Source organism: Protobothrops mucrosquamatus, unplaced genomic scaffold (assembly GCF_001527695.2).
Source record: "Protobothrops mucrosquamatus isolate PMUCROS unplaced genomic scaffold, P.Mucros_1.0 scaffold49, whole genome shotgun sequence".
Taxonomy (NCBI): domain Eukaryota; kingdom Metazoa; phylum Chordata; class Lepidosauria; order Squamata; family Viperidae; genus Protobothrops; species Protobothrops mucrosquamatus.
Genome location: NW_015386431.1, coordinates 1842646 through 1858937, shown reverse-complemented (window position 1 = coordinate 1858937; position 16292 = coordinate 1842646). Strand labels below are relative to the sequence as shown.

Here is a 16292-nt window from a genome sequence, read left to right as displayed (position 1 = left end):
ATATTAAACAAATCTTCCATATTCCTAAAATGAATTAGCAAATGAAACTTATTTTTGAGACTGCTCAAAATTTGAACTTTCCTTCTACACAGTAACTTTTTCCATTATACGTTTTGTTGATATTTTTTTCCTGTTCAAATGATTAAGTTCATTGTATTTCTGCCGTTAGAGAATTGACAACCTTCTCTAAGGAAAGATTCAGAAGAAGATTAGTTTTTACTTGGCACTCTTGCTGAATAAATGAATGTTTTTATTTGTTTATTGCAATGACGCTTAAAGGGATGTCAGAGATGGCATACGACGGAAACCTATATATCCTCATTATGCAAGAGATCGCTCCCCACATAAAAGGGATTCCCCTTACTTCAGAGAATCACCGATTGGCCGGAGAGAATCTCCTCACAGTAGATCTGGCTCCAGTGTCAGCAGCAGAAGTTATTCGCCTGATAGAAGCAAAGCCTACGCCTTCCATCAGACCCAGCATAGCAAAAGTATGTCATCTTTACATAAAAGAAATATTTCCCTACAAGGTAATATAGAATTAATTACAGAAAAACCTCTGAAAGTTGACCCACCCAAGGGACTGAACAAAAGTCACCATACAGAGGTGGTCAACATATGGAACAACTGCACTGATATGTATACATGCCTCATTTTATTGTACAGCTTTTATTAGAGAATATACAGAAACCCATTTAGTGAAAACACTGGAAAATCATTCATACAATACTGTATCATACAAATCTATACATATACATATATGTATTGTTTTCTCATGGTTTGATCATTCTTTCTGAAAAAAAAGTCAATTTTAGTCTGTGTCTTATTCTTTTTATGAAGGTAAGCAGAGAAAGCACTCTCGATGCTGACTATATCACTCAGCATACCTGGGCATTTTTCACAGTAAATGACTTTAACTGCATTATCAAATGACCGACATCCTCTTCTTTTGGAATATCTGTGTCCTCCTCACTTAATTCTTCTGCTTCATCAGTTGCTTCCAGCACTTTTCCTCTGGGTTGTACCTCAGTCAATACTGATTGGAAAATTGCTTCTGGGTCAAGATTAGGTTAGGGCTGGGATTTTGCTTTTGTAGATGGACCATAGGTTTGTGTTTTAGCAATGACCCACTGCAGAAGCTGGGCTCTGTAGTGCATTTTGAATGTTTTGATTATGCCTTGGTTTTGAGATTGAATTTTTGATGTAGTATTTGGAAGCAAAAATTTCAGTTTCACATTTGTAAGATGATTCACTTGGGGATGGCTAGGACAGTTGTCCACTTCAAGGAGAATGGACTGTTTCTTCTTCATTTCTCAGTCAATACCTCTTATCCACTCCTCAAATAGGGCACCAGTCATCCATGCAGATTTCTTAGATTTCCAAGTGACAGGAAGGTCTTTGGGATGCATGTTCTTGAATGAGTGTGGCTTTGCCAATTTACCAATCACCAAAGGTTTTAGCTTTTCTCCAGTTAAGCTAGCACACAGCAGAACTTTGAAAGGCTCTTTAGAAAGTTTTCGACTCTTTCATTTGTCACCCCTCATAATGAGGCTCCTGTTAGGCATCGCCTTGAAAAAGAGTTCACATTCGTCAGCGTTAAAGATGTCATCATCTTTACTGCTGATTCAAAGTCAAAAATATTGTATCTTTGATATTCTTGAAAGAAATTCATTGCTACCAATTCTGCATTTCACTTTTCTTGCCCTTGGTGCAGACTAGACTCAGCTGGTCAGGTTATAGAGAGTAAATTAATACTGTGTGTTAAGGTCCAGGAGGTCAAGATACAACTTACAGAGGTGGTCAATATAGAGAGGTTGGCTTTCTATTGTGTACATATATGTCCGGTCTATGAAAATTAGGTCAATTTAGGGAGGTTGTCAATATAGGGAGGTGGTTAACTATGGAGGTTTTATTGTATTCAAAAAAGAAAACCTAAAGCCATGAGCTGGAACAGCTATCCTTGCAAAGAAAATTTACAGTACTCAAAATCGGAAAAATTCAGTCCTTGGCACCATGTAGTTTTACATTTTCTCAAGTAAAAGAATATTTCAAGTAGTGATTTTGCATAGTAATAAACAAACAAACAAGAAATTCCTTTAATCTTAAAAGGACACAAGACAGACAGGAAAAGACACAAAGGGAGTGAGAAGGAGAGGAAAAGCAAATGGTTTCATTATTTATCTTGTTCATACATTTCAGTACACACATTTTGTTGGTATGCAATATATGTTAGCAATATATTTTGCTAATTCTCATTTCATTGAGATTTTTTATATTGTATCTTTGTTGACAAAGTAAAGAAGACCTGCTTTAAAAATTTAACCCAGCATTTCACATTTCCTTATGTGTGTCACTACATATTTTCTTACGCTACTCAAGCCACAGGTTTAATAATCTAAGAATATCCCTGTAAGCATGTTGATGAAATCCAAAGACTCCTTATCTATCTGAACATGGAAGCATGCTTTCAATTTATACCTGCCATTTCTTGGTCTCAAAAACTACCTCCAGGAAAGTGGGGAAAGTCATCTGGATGATGAAGGAGATGATGCTAGGAAAATGGAAACATTAATTGATTAAAATAATTTTCCACGTAAAGGATGTTATACTCAACATTATACTTGAGCAGTAGTTCTGTCCCTGGATATCAAGGAAGCAGTCTGCATCATGAACCTGTCTTGAGTTAGGAATATAATAATAATTATGTGTATGTGTTTTTATGATCTGCAGTGAAATTACTCCTAGGTGTAATACAATTTAGTCACTTTATTTTATTTAGGAATATACTAAAGATAAGCAATGAAATAATATGACTCTCAAAGCAAAGTTATATTAGAACTTTGGGACAGCCTTATTTGAATTGAGTTTATACATAATTGCTTCACTTACTTAATAATCAGTGTGTTGCATAATTGTATATAATTGCAAAATAACTGGCTAATGGTTAATTCAAGAATATTAAAAATATAAATATCCTTTTAAAAGTAAGTGTTCTTCTAGGTTAACATAGGGAGAAGATTTTTTAATTATGTATTCCATTCCTTTACCCAGAACAATATTTCTCTGAATAGAGTGTCCCACAACTGACTTATGTCAGGAACATGGGTCCCACCATATTACAAGCATCCTTTCCTAACTTTTTCTGAGAAGAACTCTGAACTCTATATGTTATTCTTCATCATGGTTATATCTAAACTTTTATAAATTCAGTCACATACCCTATATTCCATCTAAATTGTTAAATAATATACCCATCATGGCTAAAAACCATTACTGCATGGTCCAAATTGATAATTATAACAGATTTGTTAATAGTATTCTGTTATTATTAATGTTTAAATATGTATCCCTTCTTTCCCATTTCCACCCATAAGCTAAGGATCAAACCCTAGGCAAAACAATGGGCCAGACAACTACTGTATGACTCAACAAAGCTTGTTTCTAGCTTCTTGCTTTCCTTGCTTCTAGTTTTAAAGTAGAAAAAGGGCAAAAGGCTATCTAGAGCCAGTGAGTGAAAGATGAAAAAGGATCAGGTGCAAGCATTCTAAAACTAGGGCAGCAATATGGAGAAAAAAAATTACTGATTGTCTTGATCTACCCATGGCTTCTTGTTTCTTTTTGCTGCTTTGGACGAAAGCTTTTGTTTCTTTTAGTTCTTTTAGGATTTTCTCAGAGTGGGTTTACAGTTAAATATCTAAGCTGTTTCCCTCACAATAATCCTCCCAACAATTACATTTCTCATATCATTAAAAAAAATACAATACTACTCAGAATAAGAAAGAAGCAAAAGAGAAAGAAAAACATATCTCTCTCAAACTAAAATTCATTTATATCCCCCATTTTTTCATTTTTTAACTCTATTCCATTCGATATTTACTAATTAAGTAGTCCATGTTATATTTTAACCATGTTCAAACAAATACTTAATCTTTAAAAATTGCATCTGATAAGACAGTTACATTTCACATATCATAATATATATACATATATCCTTAATATACATATATCCTTAATCATTTAAAAAACTTGAATCCCAGGTATATTCATTTTAAATTTTATCAAAAACCACTGATCTCCTTTTTAATAACTTGGCTTTCGTCAAACCACTGTTGACGTTGTCAGAGTATGGCTAGTAGCCGGAAACACTCGTTACTTTTATAACTATGCAGATATTAACGATATAGTCATAGAGCGCATAACCGGTCTATCTGTCCCACGTTCCCCCACAGTTGGCTGCATTGATTATGGCTTCGTCTTCCTAGCAGCATCTGCTTCGGTTTTGACGTTTTCCCTCCCCCCGCCTGCCCCACCTGCTGGTCGTATCTATCCTGCGGCGCGCAGCTGATCAGCATTGTTGCTGGATCACCCATGCTACTATTCTGTCCAGCCATGCTGTCAGCCTGCCGCGTAGCTGCGCCTGCCAGTGATCCTCCTGTCACGTGCCATATCTCCATCGTATATGCAGGCATAATGAGTACTCAGCAGTCTTCATTCGATGCCTTCGCAAATGTCCGGAACCACGATCAATCCAGGACAGACCAACGACCGGTGCCAGGGTCATCCTCCCCTATATCAATGGTGTATCCGAAGCGACAGCACGGATACTTGCGACCCATGTTATTAATGTGGCACAAAGGACCAGCCAGACCCTATGCACGAGAATAATGCGCCCAAAGGAGCTGCTATCTAAAGGCGATATGTCATCTGTAATCTATAGAATCAATTGCAACTATTGCATGAGCACGAACTAGCGGTTAAATGGCATGAACAGCGTTCCCAGGTATGGGTGCATATGGCTGAGAAGGAACATACATTCAATTTTACTGGGACTAGGGTCATCGGCCAGGATTCCACAAAAGGAGGCCGGTTGTTAAAAGAAGCATGGCTGTCCAATCGATACTCCATCAATCGACACGTGAAACTGCTCCCAGCATATCACACATTGAGAAGACACGAACAGCTGCATAGAGAATCGGGGCGGGCAAATTTCTTACCTCCGTGCCAGGGGAACAGGAATGTAGGAGACCTGGACTGTCTACCCATGAAGCGGCGGGGTGTCACAGCGAATGGGGAGATGGAAGCACAAGCAGAATCCACCATGGGACTAGGACAGTGGTTCTCAACCTGTGGGTCGGGATCCCATTTGGGGTCGATCGACCATTTCACGGGGGTCGCCAAGCAAGGCTGTCCGCCATTTTTTTGTCCGCCATTTTTTCCCCTTTTCCGGCGGGTGCCTTACCTCCCTTGGGCTGGGCCAGCTGGTGGTCGGCTTGCTCCATCTCTGCCGCTTGCCAGCTACGCCTTGGCTGGTGCAGGGGGCGGAACCACGCATGCGCGGCGCTCCCGGGCAGGGAAAGTCCTCGAATTACGACCGGTTGGGTAGTCCTCGACTTACGACTGGTTTAGTCCTCGACTGATGACTGGTTTAGTCCTCGACTTACGACCGGTTGGGGTCGCGGCATTAAAAAGGTTGAGAACCACTGGACTAGGAGAAGGATAACAGGTCAACATGATGGGGATGAGGCACACGATGGGAGGATCACCGGCAGGCGCAGCTGCGCAGCAGGCTGACAGCATGGCTGGACAGAATAGTAGCAGGGGTGATCCAGCAACAATGCCGATCAGCTGCGTGCCGCAGGATAGACACGACCAGCAGGCGGAGCGGGCAGGGGGAGGGAAAACATCAAAACCGAAGCAGATGGCTAGGACGGCGAAGCCACAATCAATGCAGCCAACTGTGGGGGAACATGAGGCGGGTAGACCGGTTAGGCGCTCTATGACTAGATCACTAATATCTGCATAACTGTAAAAGTAATCAGTGGTTTTTGATAAATTTTAATACATACATACATACATACATACATACATACATACATACATACATACACATATGTCTTTTAACTCTATTCCATTCAATAATTACTGGTTGAGCAGACCATTTTATATTTTAACCATATTCAAACAAATACTTAACCTTTAAAAATTGCTTCTGATAGGTCCAATCTTCTAATCCCTTGAATCTGATTTTAGTCTTTTTCTTTCGCCAAAGGGCTTTTTCTCATCCATCTATTCCACATAGTTAAAAAGTCTTGCCATTTTCTTGTGGATGTTGTTAAAGATGGGAGAGACAAATCAGGTAGGATGTTGATTTCTTTTACCTTTTTTGTCTCTCAAGTCGTACAGTAGTGGCCAAAATTGTGGAAACCTTTTGGGAAAAGTGTACATTTGAGGTTTGATGGCTAATAACACCACTTTTTTTGAAGTAGTATCATAATATATATCAATGGAAAGATAATTTAATCAAGAATGTAATGTAATAACTTTTATGAAGGATTTGCTATTAGAATAGCAGTTATAAAGAAGAAAAGTGAAACATGTAGAAAAAACAAGATATACAAAAATTATCATCATGTCTGTTAATACTTAGTTGGGTAACCTTTAGCATGAATTACGGCCTTACAACGTCTTCCCATGGAGTGAACCAAGTCCTTTAGTTCTGCAGCTGTTATAATGTGAAACCAAGATTGAATGATTGCTTCTATTAACTGGGTTTTATTGCTGGGTTGCTTCTGACTAACAAGTTTCTTTAGTTGGCTCCATAGATTTTCAATTGGGTTAAAGTCTGGGCTAAGTCCCAGGCCATTCCAGAAGTGGAATATGATTATCTTGAAACCACTTTTTGCACACAGCAGCAACATGACATGGAGCTGTATCCTGTTGAAATATAAATGCTTCATTGTCTTGGAAAAGATCATGTGCGGAAGGCTTCAGTTTGGGCTCAAGTATTTCATTAATGTATTTTTGGTCATTTATATTCCCATTAATCACACAAATTCTGCCCACACCTTTTGATGTCATACAGCCCCAGATCATAACACTGACTGGGTGTTTCACGGTACATGTAATACAATCAGGATGCAAATCTTCTTCAATTCTTCTCCTTACGTATTTTATACCATCACTACCAAACAGGGAGATCTTGGTCTCATCACTCCAAATAACACTGTCCCATTGTTCCTCTGCCCAGGTAACATGGGTTTTAGCCCAGTTTAGTCTTTTCAACCTTTGTTTGAGAGATAAAAGTGGCTTTTTTCATGGAATTCTAGATTTTAGGCCAAATTCCTGCAGTCTGCACCAAATAGTCCTTGCACTCAACTTCACATTGCATTGTGCCATTTCATCTTGTATACACCCAGATGATTTTCTTCTGTCACGTAGGCACAGTCTCTTAATTCTTCTATCATCACTTGCTGTTGTGCACCTTTTCCTGCCTTTACCAGTGTGGTTTTGTAGTGACTGAATTGCCTTATACCTCTTCAAAAACTTAAAAATGCTACCTTTGGTTAAGTTTCCATCAATTTTTCTTCTAGTTTCTTTATAACTGTAGCCTTGTTCACTTAATAATACTATTTTACATCGCTTTCTGGGCGACCAGTCAATTCTTTGCACCATTACTTTAATTTTATTACGTTTTACAAGCTCACTAAATGAAAGAACACAAAAAACCCCAACCAACTTGATAGCGATCATATAACACACTGACAAATGTCCTCCTCTCAGCTTCAATACATGACTGTGTATTCAATACATGAATCCTACTGTGATCTGATTGGCTCATTGCCAAAACAAGGTGACACCTGATTGGCTCTCTAAACATTCATGCTCATTGGCTACAATCAGATGAAGGAAAGATACCAACCTAAGCAAGTTGTATTTCCTTTTTCTGGTTATTTGGCTATAACCTTTCATAGAATACAGATAATTGAACAACCTTTGTTGCATTACATTCCTGATTAAATTATCTTTCCATTGATATATAATTTTATGGTACTACTCCAAAGAAAGTGGTGTTATTAGCCATCAAACCTCAAATGTACACTTTTCCCAAAAGGTTTCCACAATTTTGGCCACTACTGTAGTTTTTTTGGTATCTCTGTAATCCATTTTGTCAGGCTTTTCTTATCTTTGACTTTGTTTTGTGATTCTGGGGTGTGGACTATCTCTTCCAGTTCCAGTGCTTCAGTCACGTCTTGTGTGTTTTCCTCCATCTGCGTTAAATCACAATCCCTTCCATTGGTAGATTCTTTCATTTTCTGAAAATTCTTAAGTTGTGAGATTAATGTAAAGATATGTCCATTTATGTCATCAAAGTTGTTTTTAATTTCATTGTGGTTTAGAGCCATTGTTGTTTGGATTAGTTGCAACATAGCGAGCATTTCCTTCTGGAAAGTATTTGGTTTTTCTTGACAAATTCTTTTTGCAAGTTCTTGAGATTCCATGATAGCTAGAATTCAATTTTTTTTCTTTCTATGAAAACAGCTTTAAAAATCACAGTCAATAGGTGTTTATCATCCAGGAAGGTCAGTTATATTTTTCAATTATAATCTTTGCTTATTGTGGCTGGCCCAGAATGTTTTGTTTAGCTCTTTTTAAAGATCAAAGAAGTAGGTTATCTCATTTTCGGCATCCTGCCAATATTTATAACAAAGCAGCTAAAGTTATATTTTCTTCCACCACTAGATGTCAGCAACAGTATGTTTTTGTCCCCCTTAATAGTTTAATTCACAGCTTCCTTCCATGGGAGGGTGGGGCAAAGCTCCCCCTCCTTTTCACTTTTGGAGGCTTTTTTGCTTCTTAGAGTATCTTTTCCAAAAGTTCAGGATATAGAGTAGGAGAGAGAAGATCAAATTTCTCACCCAGTTTCAGCACTCTGTTTACCAATGTTCTGGTGAGTACTTGTGGACTTTGGCTGCAAGTAGCTTGGGCTGGTTACCAAGGTGGGGCCAGCCTTTCTCCTATTGGGTTAGAGGGAATTTCCTGATCAAATGGGATGACCGCCATTGTTCCCAAATCACTGGGGCACCCCTCTTTCTCCGCTGCCTCTTCGGGGCAGCTTTAGACCTATTTAGGGTCCCCTGGCAGGGCGAAAAGAGCTGTGGGAAGTGGAGTTTTCGCAATCCTGCGACCGTGCACTACCAGGCAAAACCGGAAGTCCAAAAGGTAGAGATTCTTCAAGCTCTTCAGTGGATGCAATATAGAAAGTGCCAGATATATCAAACTTCATGCTGGTCACAAAGTGAAAGGGAGACAAATCTTAATTATCAGGAAAATTCCCATTTCCTAGTAATTATACTAGGAAAATAAAAAAATATAAAAAACCCTTATTTTTGCATCATACCACAGGTATGCATATTATAGGTTGAAAAATATTGGTCCAACCTAGTTCTTGAAGTGTGGTCTGGGTAATGTGATTTCCCAAAACCTTTCAAGGGCTCTGCAAAGTCAGATATTTTTAACGTTTAATATTTTTAATTTCTAATACAACAGATATTGATAGATATAACCCACATAAACACAATCATTTAAAAGATGAACCACAATCATTTTTATGAATGTTAAAGAGCTTCTCAGACCAAAATGTTTGAGAGCCACTAGTCTAATCTATATTTAATGCACAGAATTTTAATTGTTTTATTATGTATTTTCAGCCTAACCATAGCCTTAGTACCACGGCTAAAATGTTTTTCTACTCATATTTTTGTATCCTCTTTACATAAAGAGAGATCTTCAACTCAGAGTTTGAAGACTTCAAGAGATGTATCTCCTTCAGGAGCTACAGCACTGTCACCTGGAAAAGTAAGTTTATCATATAAATTGCTAAATCTTTAGCAATAAAAATAATTTGAATGGAGAATGTTTTTGCTACATGCTTCTCCCTTGATTTTGTGCTTATATTTTAAAAGGTTACATTAAGCTGGAGTACAACAGGATTTTCAGTTAATCTCTTCTGTGTCTTGGTACACCTACGTCTTTAGTTTATTTTGGAAAGTTTCTCAGTTCTCTGCAGAAGATTTATTGTTGGGGGAGTTCTGCTAGCAGAAGAATTTAAACATTTATCCAGTACATGGCTTTTGCCACAGTAAGACATTTGAGTCTGTTTAAGAATTCTTAAATTGTTCACTAAAATGTTTCTATCTTATTGTACACACGTAGTCCACAAGTTACAAATGTAATGGAGCCTGTCCATTCCATTCATAACTCGAAGACTCATTAGGAGTGAATCTCATACCTTGGACACGATCACTCCCTGCTTTCACCACGCATTCGCTAACCGAATGCTCTGCTAATTAAATGCACATGAGGTATCCCAGGGTGGGGAAGGCCATGGGGGGGCCTAGTGATGGAACAGGCCCTGAAGGCTCCTGGACCCATTAAGATACCTCATACTTCCCCCTCCCTACCTGCCGTGCCGGACTCACTTTGCAAAGTTCTGTCCCCTCTCTGCCGCAGTTTCTTTCCCTTTGAAGGGAGAGGAGAGTCGGCTTGAAAATGCTTTTCGTGCCAACAATGCTAGCTTCTGGGGTCCATGATCTCATACAACTTCAAGCACCCATTCTCTGCAAAAGAGATCATGGCCTCTGGAAGCTTCCAGTCTCCGGGAGGAAAGTGTTTGCTTCATTTGCATGCCTATGGGGCAAAGCATGTCCAGCCCGCTGGAATTCACCACTCTTCTCCTCCTTGTCCTCCCTGCTCAAGCAGTGGTGGGCTTTGTAGGACTTCAGTCTCATCTCATTCCTCCCTGGCACAGTGAGTTTTGGCAGGCTGGACATGGGTGTGAGGGGCCTGGCCCCGTGATGCCTCCCTGATCAGCTGAAGGCTTCATTTTTGAGGCCGGCACATGCGAGCGAGCAGTGCACCCGGGCCTTACTGTTTGAGAGCAATCCCATTGCTGTGCCTTCGCTTTCTTCAGCTCAGACGGAACCGGGGCACCCAAGCTGCTGGCAGCAGAGGCCACCTGAGCAGCCATGATCCTCCCTCCTCAGCCAGCCAGCACCTCCACCTGACCTACTACCTGCCTGGCCAGCCGGCACAAGGCCTCACCGTTCTTCTCCTACTTGTCCTCCTTGCTCAAATGGTGGTGGGTTCTGCTGGAGAACGAGGTCTCATTCCTCCCCCGTCGTGGTGAGTTCCAGCAGGCTGGATGCGAGTGCGAGGGGCCTGGCCCTGTGATGCCTCCCCGCTCAGCCCACTCAGTTGAAGGCTTCATTCCTGCCCTTAAAGTAAGGCCAGTGCACGCGAGTGAGCAGTGCACCCGAGCTAGGGACGGCATTCGTTCCTGCGCCCGGCCGATTCCATGCTGTCAGAACCCATTTCTTTGGTGGGGGGGATTTTTACTAGTTGGGTCTTTTGTTTTCCTTCTGCGGGTTCTGCCATACTCCTTATCAGCCTCGTTCCCACAGCGGACTTAACACCTGGGAATTGGCCCGTTTGAACTGACCGGATGAACTATTGGGGTGGGTTTGCTTTTTGCTCCTTTAACCTATTGATTTGAACGCTCAGATCCTGCCTTCTATGCCTGCTGTCAACTTCTCCTAATAAAAGTTCCTTTTGGGATGATTCCGTTCCAAAAGCGGGTCCTTACATTAGGCAGGATCTGCAGAATTCGGTCAGCCCGGAAGGAAGATCCTTACCACGGTGACCGTGCAAACCATGTCTGAATTAGGTACAGAGAAGAAGCAAACCACCATTGGGGGGGCAGATTTTCCTCCAAGCTGGCCCAGGCAGATGCAGCTCACATTCCTCCAGCTCCTCCAATGAAGTCATGGTTACTGAGATAAACCGAGGTGGTCGATGGGCTTGGGAAGAAGGAAGACTGGGAGCAGAAGGTGAGGAAGGTGACCCTCAAACGTGGCAGTCACCAATCAGGCTGGAAATTGGAGATGGAGATATTGCTCCATCTCAGCGAAGACAAGGACGAAAGACCAGCCCGCTTCATCCGGTTCCTAGAGCAAACCATCGATATGCTGAGAGTTGCTTTCGACTCCCTCAAGGAAGAATAAGCTGATCCGTCTCGTGGCATAGCAAACCCAGGTCCAACTGAGGAAGCAGGTGGTGTCGGAATCGAGGCAGCAAACCCGGGTCCCTCCACCAGCACTTCGGAGACTGCAGCCACCACCACAGCAGCAGCCACCCCCACCCGAGCCGCACCAGTTGACATGGATGGACACCAACCTAGGAGAAGGAGAGGTCACTTTGCCAGTTGGAAGTTCCCGTAACTGGGGGTAAAGTACAGTGGAGAATCTCAAAAATTGAGGTTCTTCTTAGCTCAGGTCCTGAGCTACATGGAGGAATATGGACGAGACATCCCCAGTGACCACGGGCGGGTGAGGATCATGACCATGGTACTAGATGGGGCGGCGGTCAAGTAAATGGTGAACCTCCACAATTCAGACACTCCAGAATTGTGGAATTTTAACCATTTCATGGCAACCCTCAGGAGACGATTTGAGGATCCCTTAGCTGATTGGAAGGCCAGAGAGCGCATAAAAACTGTCAGGCAAGGCTAGCACTCCATGGCAGAATACACAGAGGAATTCCGAGATCTTGCCAGCAAATTTAATTGGCCAGAAGAAGTTCTGGTGAGACATTTCAAAGATGGACTTAACGGCGACCTGTATTATGCCTGCATTCCCTGGGGCTTCTCTGACCTGCTCCACAACTGGTACATCCTGGCTGAGGAGGCTGAGATCGATCGGGCCAGAAGGCAACGGCGTCTGAGGAGATCCTGGGGAAGATCTCCAGCAAGGGCACCCCCGGGAACCGGCAAAACAGACGTGGAAGTTGTCAAGATCCTAACCCCATCAAAACAGAGGGAAGGCACTCCAACCCGGACCAGAGAACCCTTGGAGTCCTCGGAAGACAGCTCGGAGGACAAACCCCTGGTAAGTGGACCCATCGTGCCCCTCACCAGAACCATAGAACTGTTTAGCCCAGGGATGCTGGAAAAGGTCGCATTAAGAGCCCTGATAGACTCCGGCTGCACTCGCTGCCTTATAAGCCCAACCTTGGTGAGGAACGTAGGAATCCCGTTGAGGCTGAAGAAGCCGATTTCATTTGGCCAATTAGATGGGTCCACTGCAGGGGGGAACCTGGCCACTCTCGCCATGCAGCCCATTCAGCTTATCATAGGGAACCACGTAGAGACTCTGGTGACCCCTGGAATGGAATGCCCACTCATATTAGGCATGGCATGGCATGGCTAACGAAATAGAACCCGAGGGTGGATTGGAGAACTGGAGAGCTGAGATTCCTAAAGGGGAAAATCGATGCCAGGAGAGCAGCCCAGACCAAACGGGGGTGAAAACCCTGGAAAGTGCAGCGGCGGCAAGCGAGGGGGAGTTGGAAGGCATACCAGAGGAATATCAGGATCTAGCTGAATTATTCAGCGAAGAGAGGTCTGATGAATTACCCCCTCACCGACCCACAAACTCTGCTATTGAAATATTCCCAGGGGCAAAGTTACCTAAACCAAAATTATACTCCATGATCCCGTTGGAATTAAAGGAATTACAAAAATTTATAGAGAAAAATCAAGGAAGGGATTTTATCCAACCGGCAAAACCAAAAGCAGCAGCTCCTATACTATTTTGCAAAAAGAAGGATGGGTCTCTTTGCCTCTGTGTGGATTATAGGTCTCTCAATGCAGTGAGTGAAAGTATCCTCTACCCCCATCCCTATGATGAAGGACATGCTGGCACATTTGTCTAAGGGGAAGATTTTTTCAAAGTTGGAGGCATTTTATAGTTAGAATTAAAGAAGGGGACGAATGGAAAACCGCATTCAACTGCCCCTTAGGTTGTTTCCAATTCAGGGTCCTGCTGTTCGGGCTTCAGGGAGCATCCACAGTATTCATGCAGCTGATAAACAAGGTGCTCCAGGAACACTATAAGGGGGTGCTTGTCTACCTGAACGATATCCTGATATTCACTGAGACTAAGGATGAACATGTAAAATTGGTCGGAGTAGTGCTGAACAAGTTGCGGGCAGCCCGCTTGTATGCCAAGTTATCTAAGTGTGAGTTCCACAAAGACAGAATCGATTACCTTGGATATCACATCTCATCAAACGGCATAGAGATGGACCCCAGAAAAATCTGGGCTGTGTTAGAATGGGCTCTGTCCCGCACCAGGAGACAACTGCAAAGCTTCCTCGGGTTTGCAAACTTATACTGCCAGTTCATCCCCTCTTTTGCACAAATTGCATTGCCCATCAAAAATCTATTAAAGACTAAGGAGGGGAAACCGAAGCCCAGCCAACCTTTAAAATGGACTGTAGAATGCCAAGCCGCCTTTGAGAAATTAAAAAGGTTATTCTCAGCTGAACCAGTCTTAAAACACCCATATACTGAGAAACCTTTTATAATTCAAGCTGATGCTAGTGATGCAGCAGGGGGGCAGTACTGCTTCAGGAAAATAATGAAGGGAAATTACAACTTATACATACACATTGAGGAAACTCACAGAGACGGAACAAAGGTGGGAGGTTTGGGAAAAGGAAGCTTATGCCATCAGGTGGGCTCTCTTAACCTGGCGACATTTCTTGGAGGGGAATAAAATCCCCTTCCGGGTATGGATTGACCATAAGAATCTGGAACCCCTAAAAATGCCCAGGAAACTATCTCTCAGACGAGATGGTCCCAGCATTTCCACCAGTTTAATTTCACTATAAAACATTTACCGGGGGGGATTTCCTAGCGGACGCACTGTCACAATTACCGCAATACAACATTACCAAAACAGAGATAACAGATCCACTCATGGCATCAAAGCAGTTACCAGCACCAGTCACCACTCGAGCGCAAGCCAAAACCCCAAAGACTCTAATAAGCCAAGCTGGAGTGGAATTCAGGAAAGCGCTAGAAAAAGACTAATGATTTCTAAGCCACAAAAACTTATGCACAATGAACGATGGACTGCCATGGGTGAGAGTGAAATTCTACATTCCAAAAAGCCAAAGACTGACCGTCATGTAGCTTTGCCATGACTCCAAATCCGCCAGGCATTTTGAGTGCGTGAAAAATCTCCATTTAGTAAAACAGCAATTTTGGTGGCATCGATAAAAAAGGACATTGAAAGCTATGTAGCTAGATGCCTGAAAGGGAGATTAGGAAGCTAGTGGGTGAGATAGGGAAAAACTGTCCTTGGTATCCTGAAAGGGGAACGCTACGACTTAAGGATTGGGAAAGAATAGGTAACACCTTTCATCAGGAACCCCAAGCCTCAGTGGATGTTTTGCATTGTTGGCATCAATGTCGCCACGCAGTGGAAAAATGTGGGGCTGATGCAGTACAATTAAGTTCTGCTCCCTTTCCAGATTATGATCATGAAAAGGTTTCAGTTCCATCAGCTCCTATATCTTCCACGATGGATGTGACACCTTCAGAGCAAAAGAATTCTAGATCTTATGTTTCCATTCGCCATGTATTAGAAAATCAAATGGCAAAAGGGGAGGGAGATATGCAGGAAATAGCAGATATGCTCTCAGTTTGCCCTGTACATTTGACTGGGCAGGTAGATCCAAATGGAGCCCCAGTGGTTGAATATCGACCACTTTCTTATGCAATCTTAACAGAATTGTGTAAGGGTATAAGAGATACTGGGTTAGTAAGTTCTTATATACAAGGTATGTTAGAAGCAACAATGAGGAATCATGTTTTGGTACCTGAAGATTGGAAAACAACAATTCGTATGTTATTAACACCGGCTCAGTATATGGTATGGGATAGTGAGTTTAGACATCATTGTGCATTAAGAGCTGCAACTTCTGGAGGTGCTTACCTCCCAGAGCAGTTATATGGCTCTGGTGATTACACTCCAGTGGATGCACAAATTGTTTTGCCTATAGCTACTCTTCAAATATCCTCTGAATGTGCTTACAAAGCTTTTGGAAAAGTTTCTGTAACTGGGAAACCATCCCAAGCATTTTCAAATATTCGTCAAAAGGCAAATGAACCATATGCAGATTTTATTAACCATCTGCAAGATGCCTTGAGACGACAAATTGATAATCCTGATGCTCAAGCTGAATTGCTTATAAAGAAAATGCCACCACTGAATGTAAACAGGCCATCATTGGATTGGGAGCTCAACCAGATTTGGCAGAAATGATTAAAGCATGTCAGGATATAGGAACTGCTTCTTTTCAAACTAATCTCTTAGGTGCAGCTCTTACAAAAGCTCAGAAACCTCAGGGGAAATATTATAATTGTGGTAAAATTGGGACACTTTTTTTTTTTCAATATAAAATTTTATTGTTATCATAAAAAAAAAAGAAATACATCACAGATATTACACAATGTTATAACCCATCCCCCCACCCCCCGGACTTCCCAAACCAACCTAGGCTAATATTCAAATACAAGTAAACAAATATTAATATCTCTAACTCCAAAGTCTAAACTTAAACAATCCATCTCCTCCGTATTAATAAAAATTATTCATTTAGTTAATTCT

At 41.8% G+C, this 16292-nt stretch overlaps 1 protein-coding gene across 2 annotated transcripts in view; it reads left to right on the top strand.

Annotated features, from left to right (window-relative positions):
- The window catches only part of PPHLN1 (periphilin 1), a 71120-nt gene that overhangs the window by 35228 nt on the left and 19600 nt on the right, over positions 1-16292 (top strand). For both annotated transcript variants that reach the window (XM_015811805.1, XM_015811804.1), the window contains 2 exons: positions 280-491; positions 9560-9636. In XM_015811805.1, coding sequence (XP_015667291.1) covers positions 280-491; positions 9560-9636 — 289 coding nt within the window. The remainder of the gene's footprint in view (positions 1-279; positions 492-9559; positions 9637-16292) is intronic.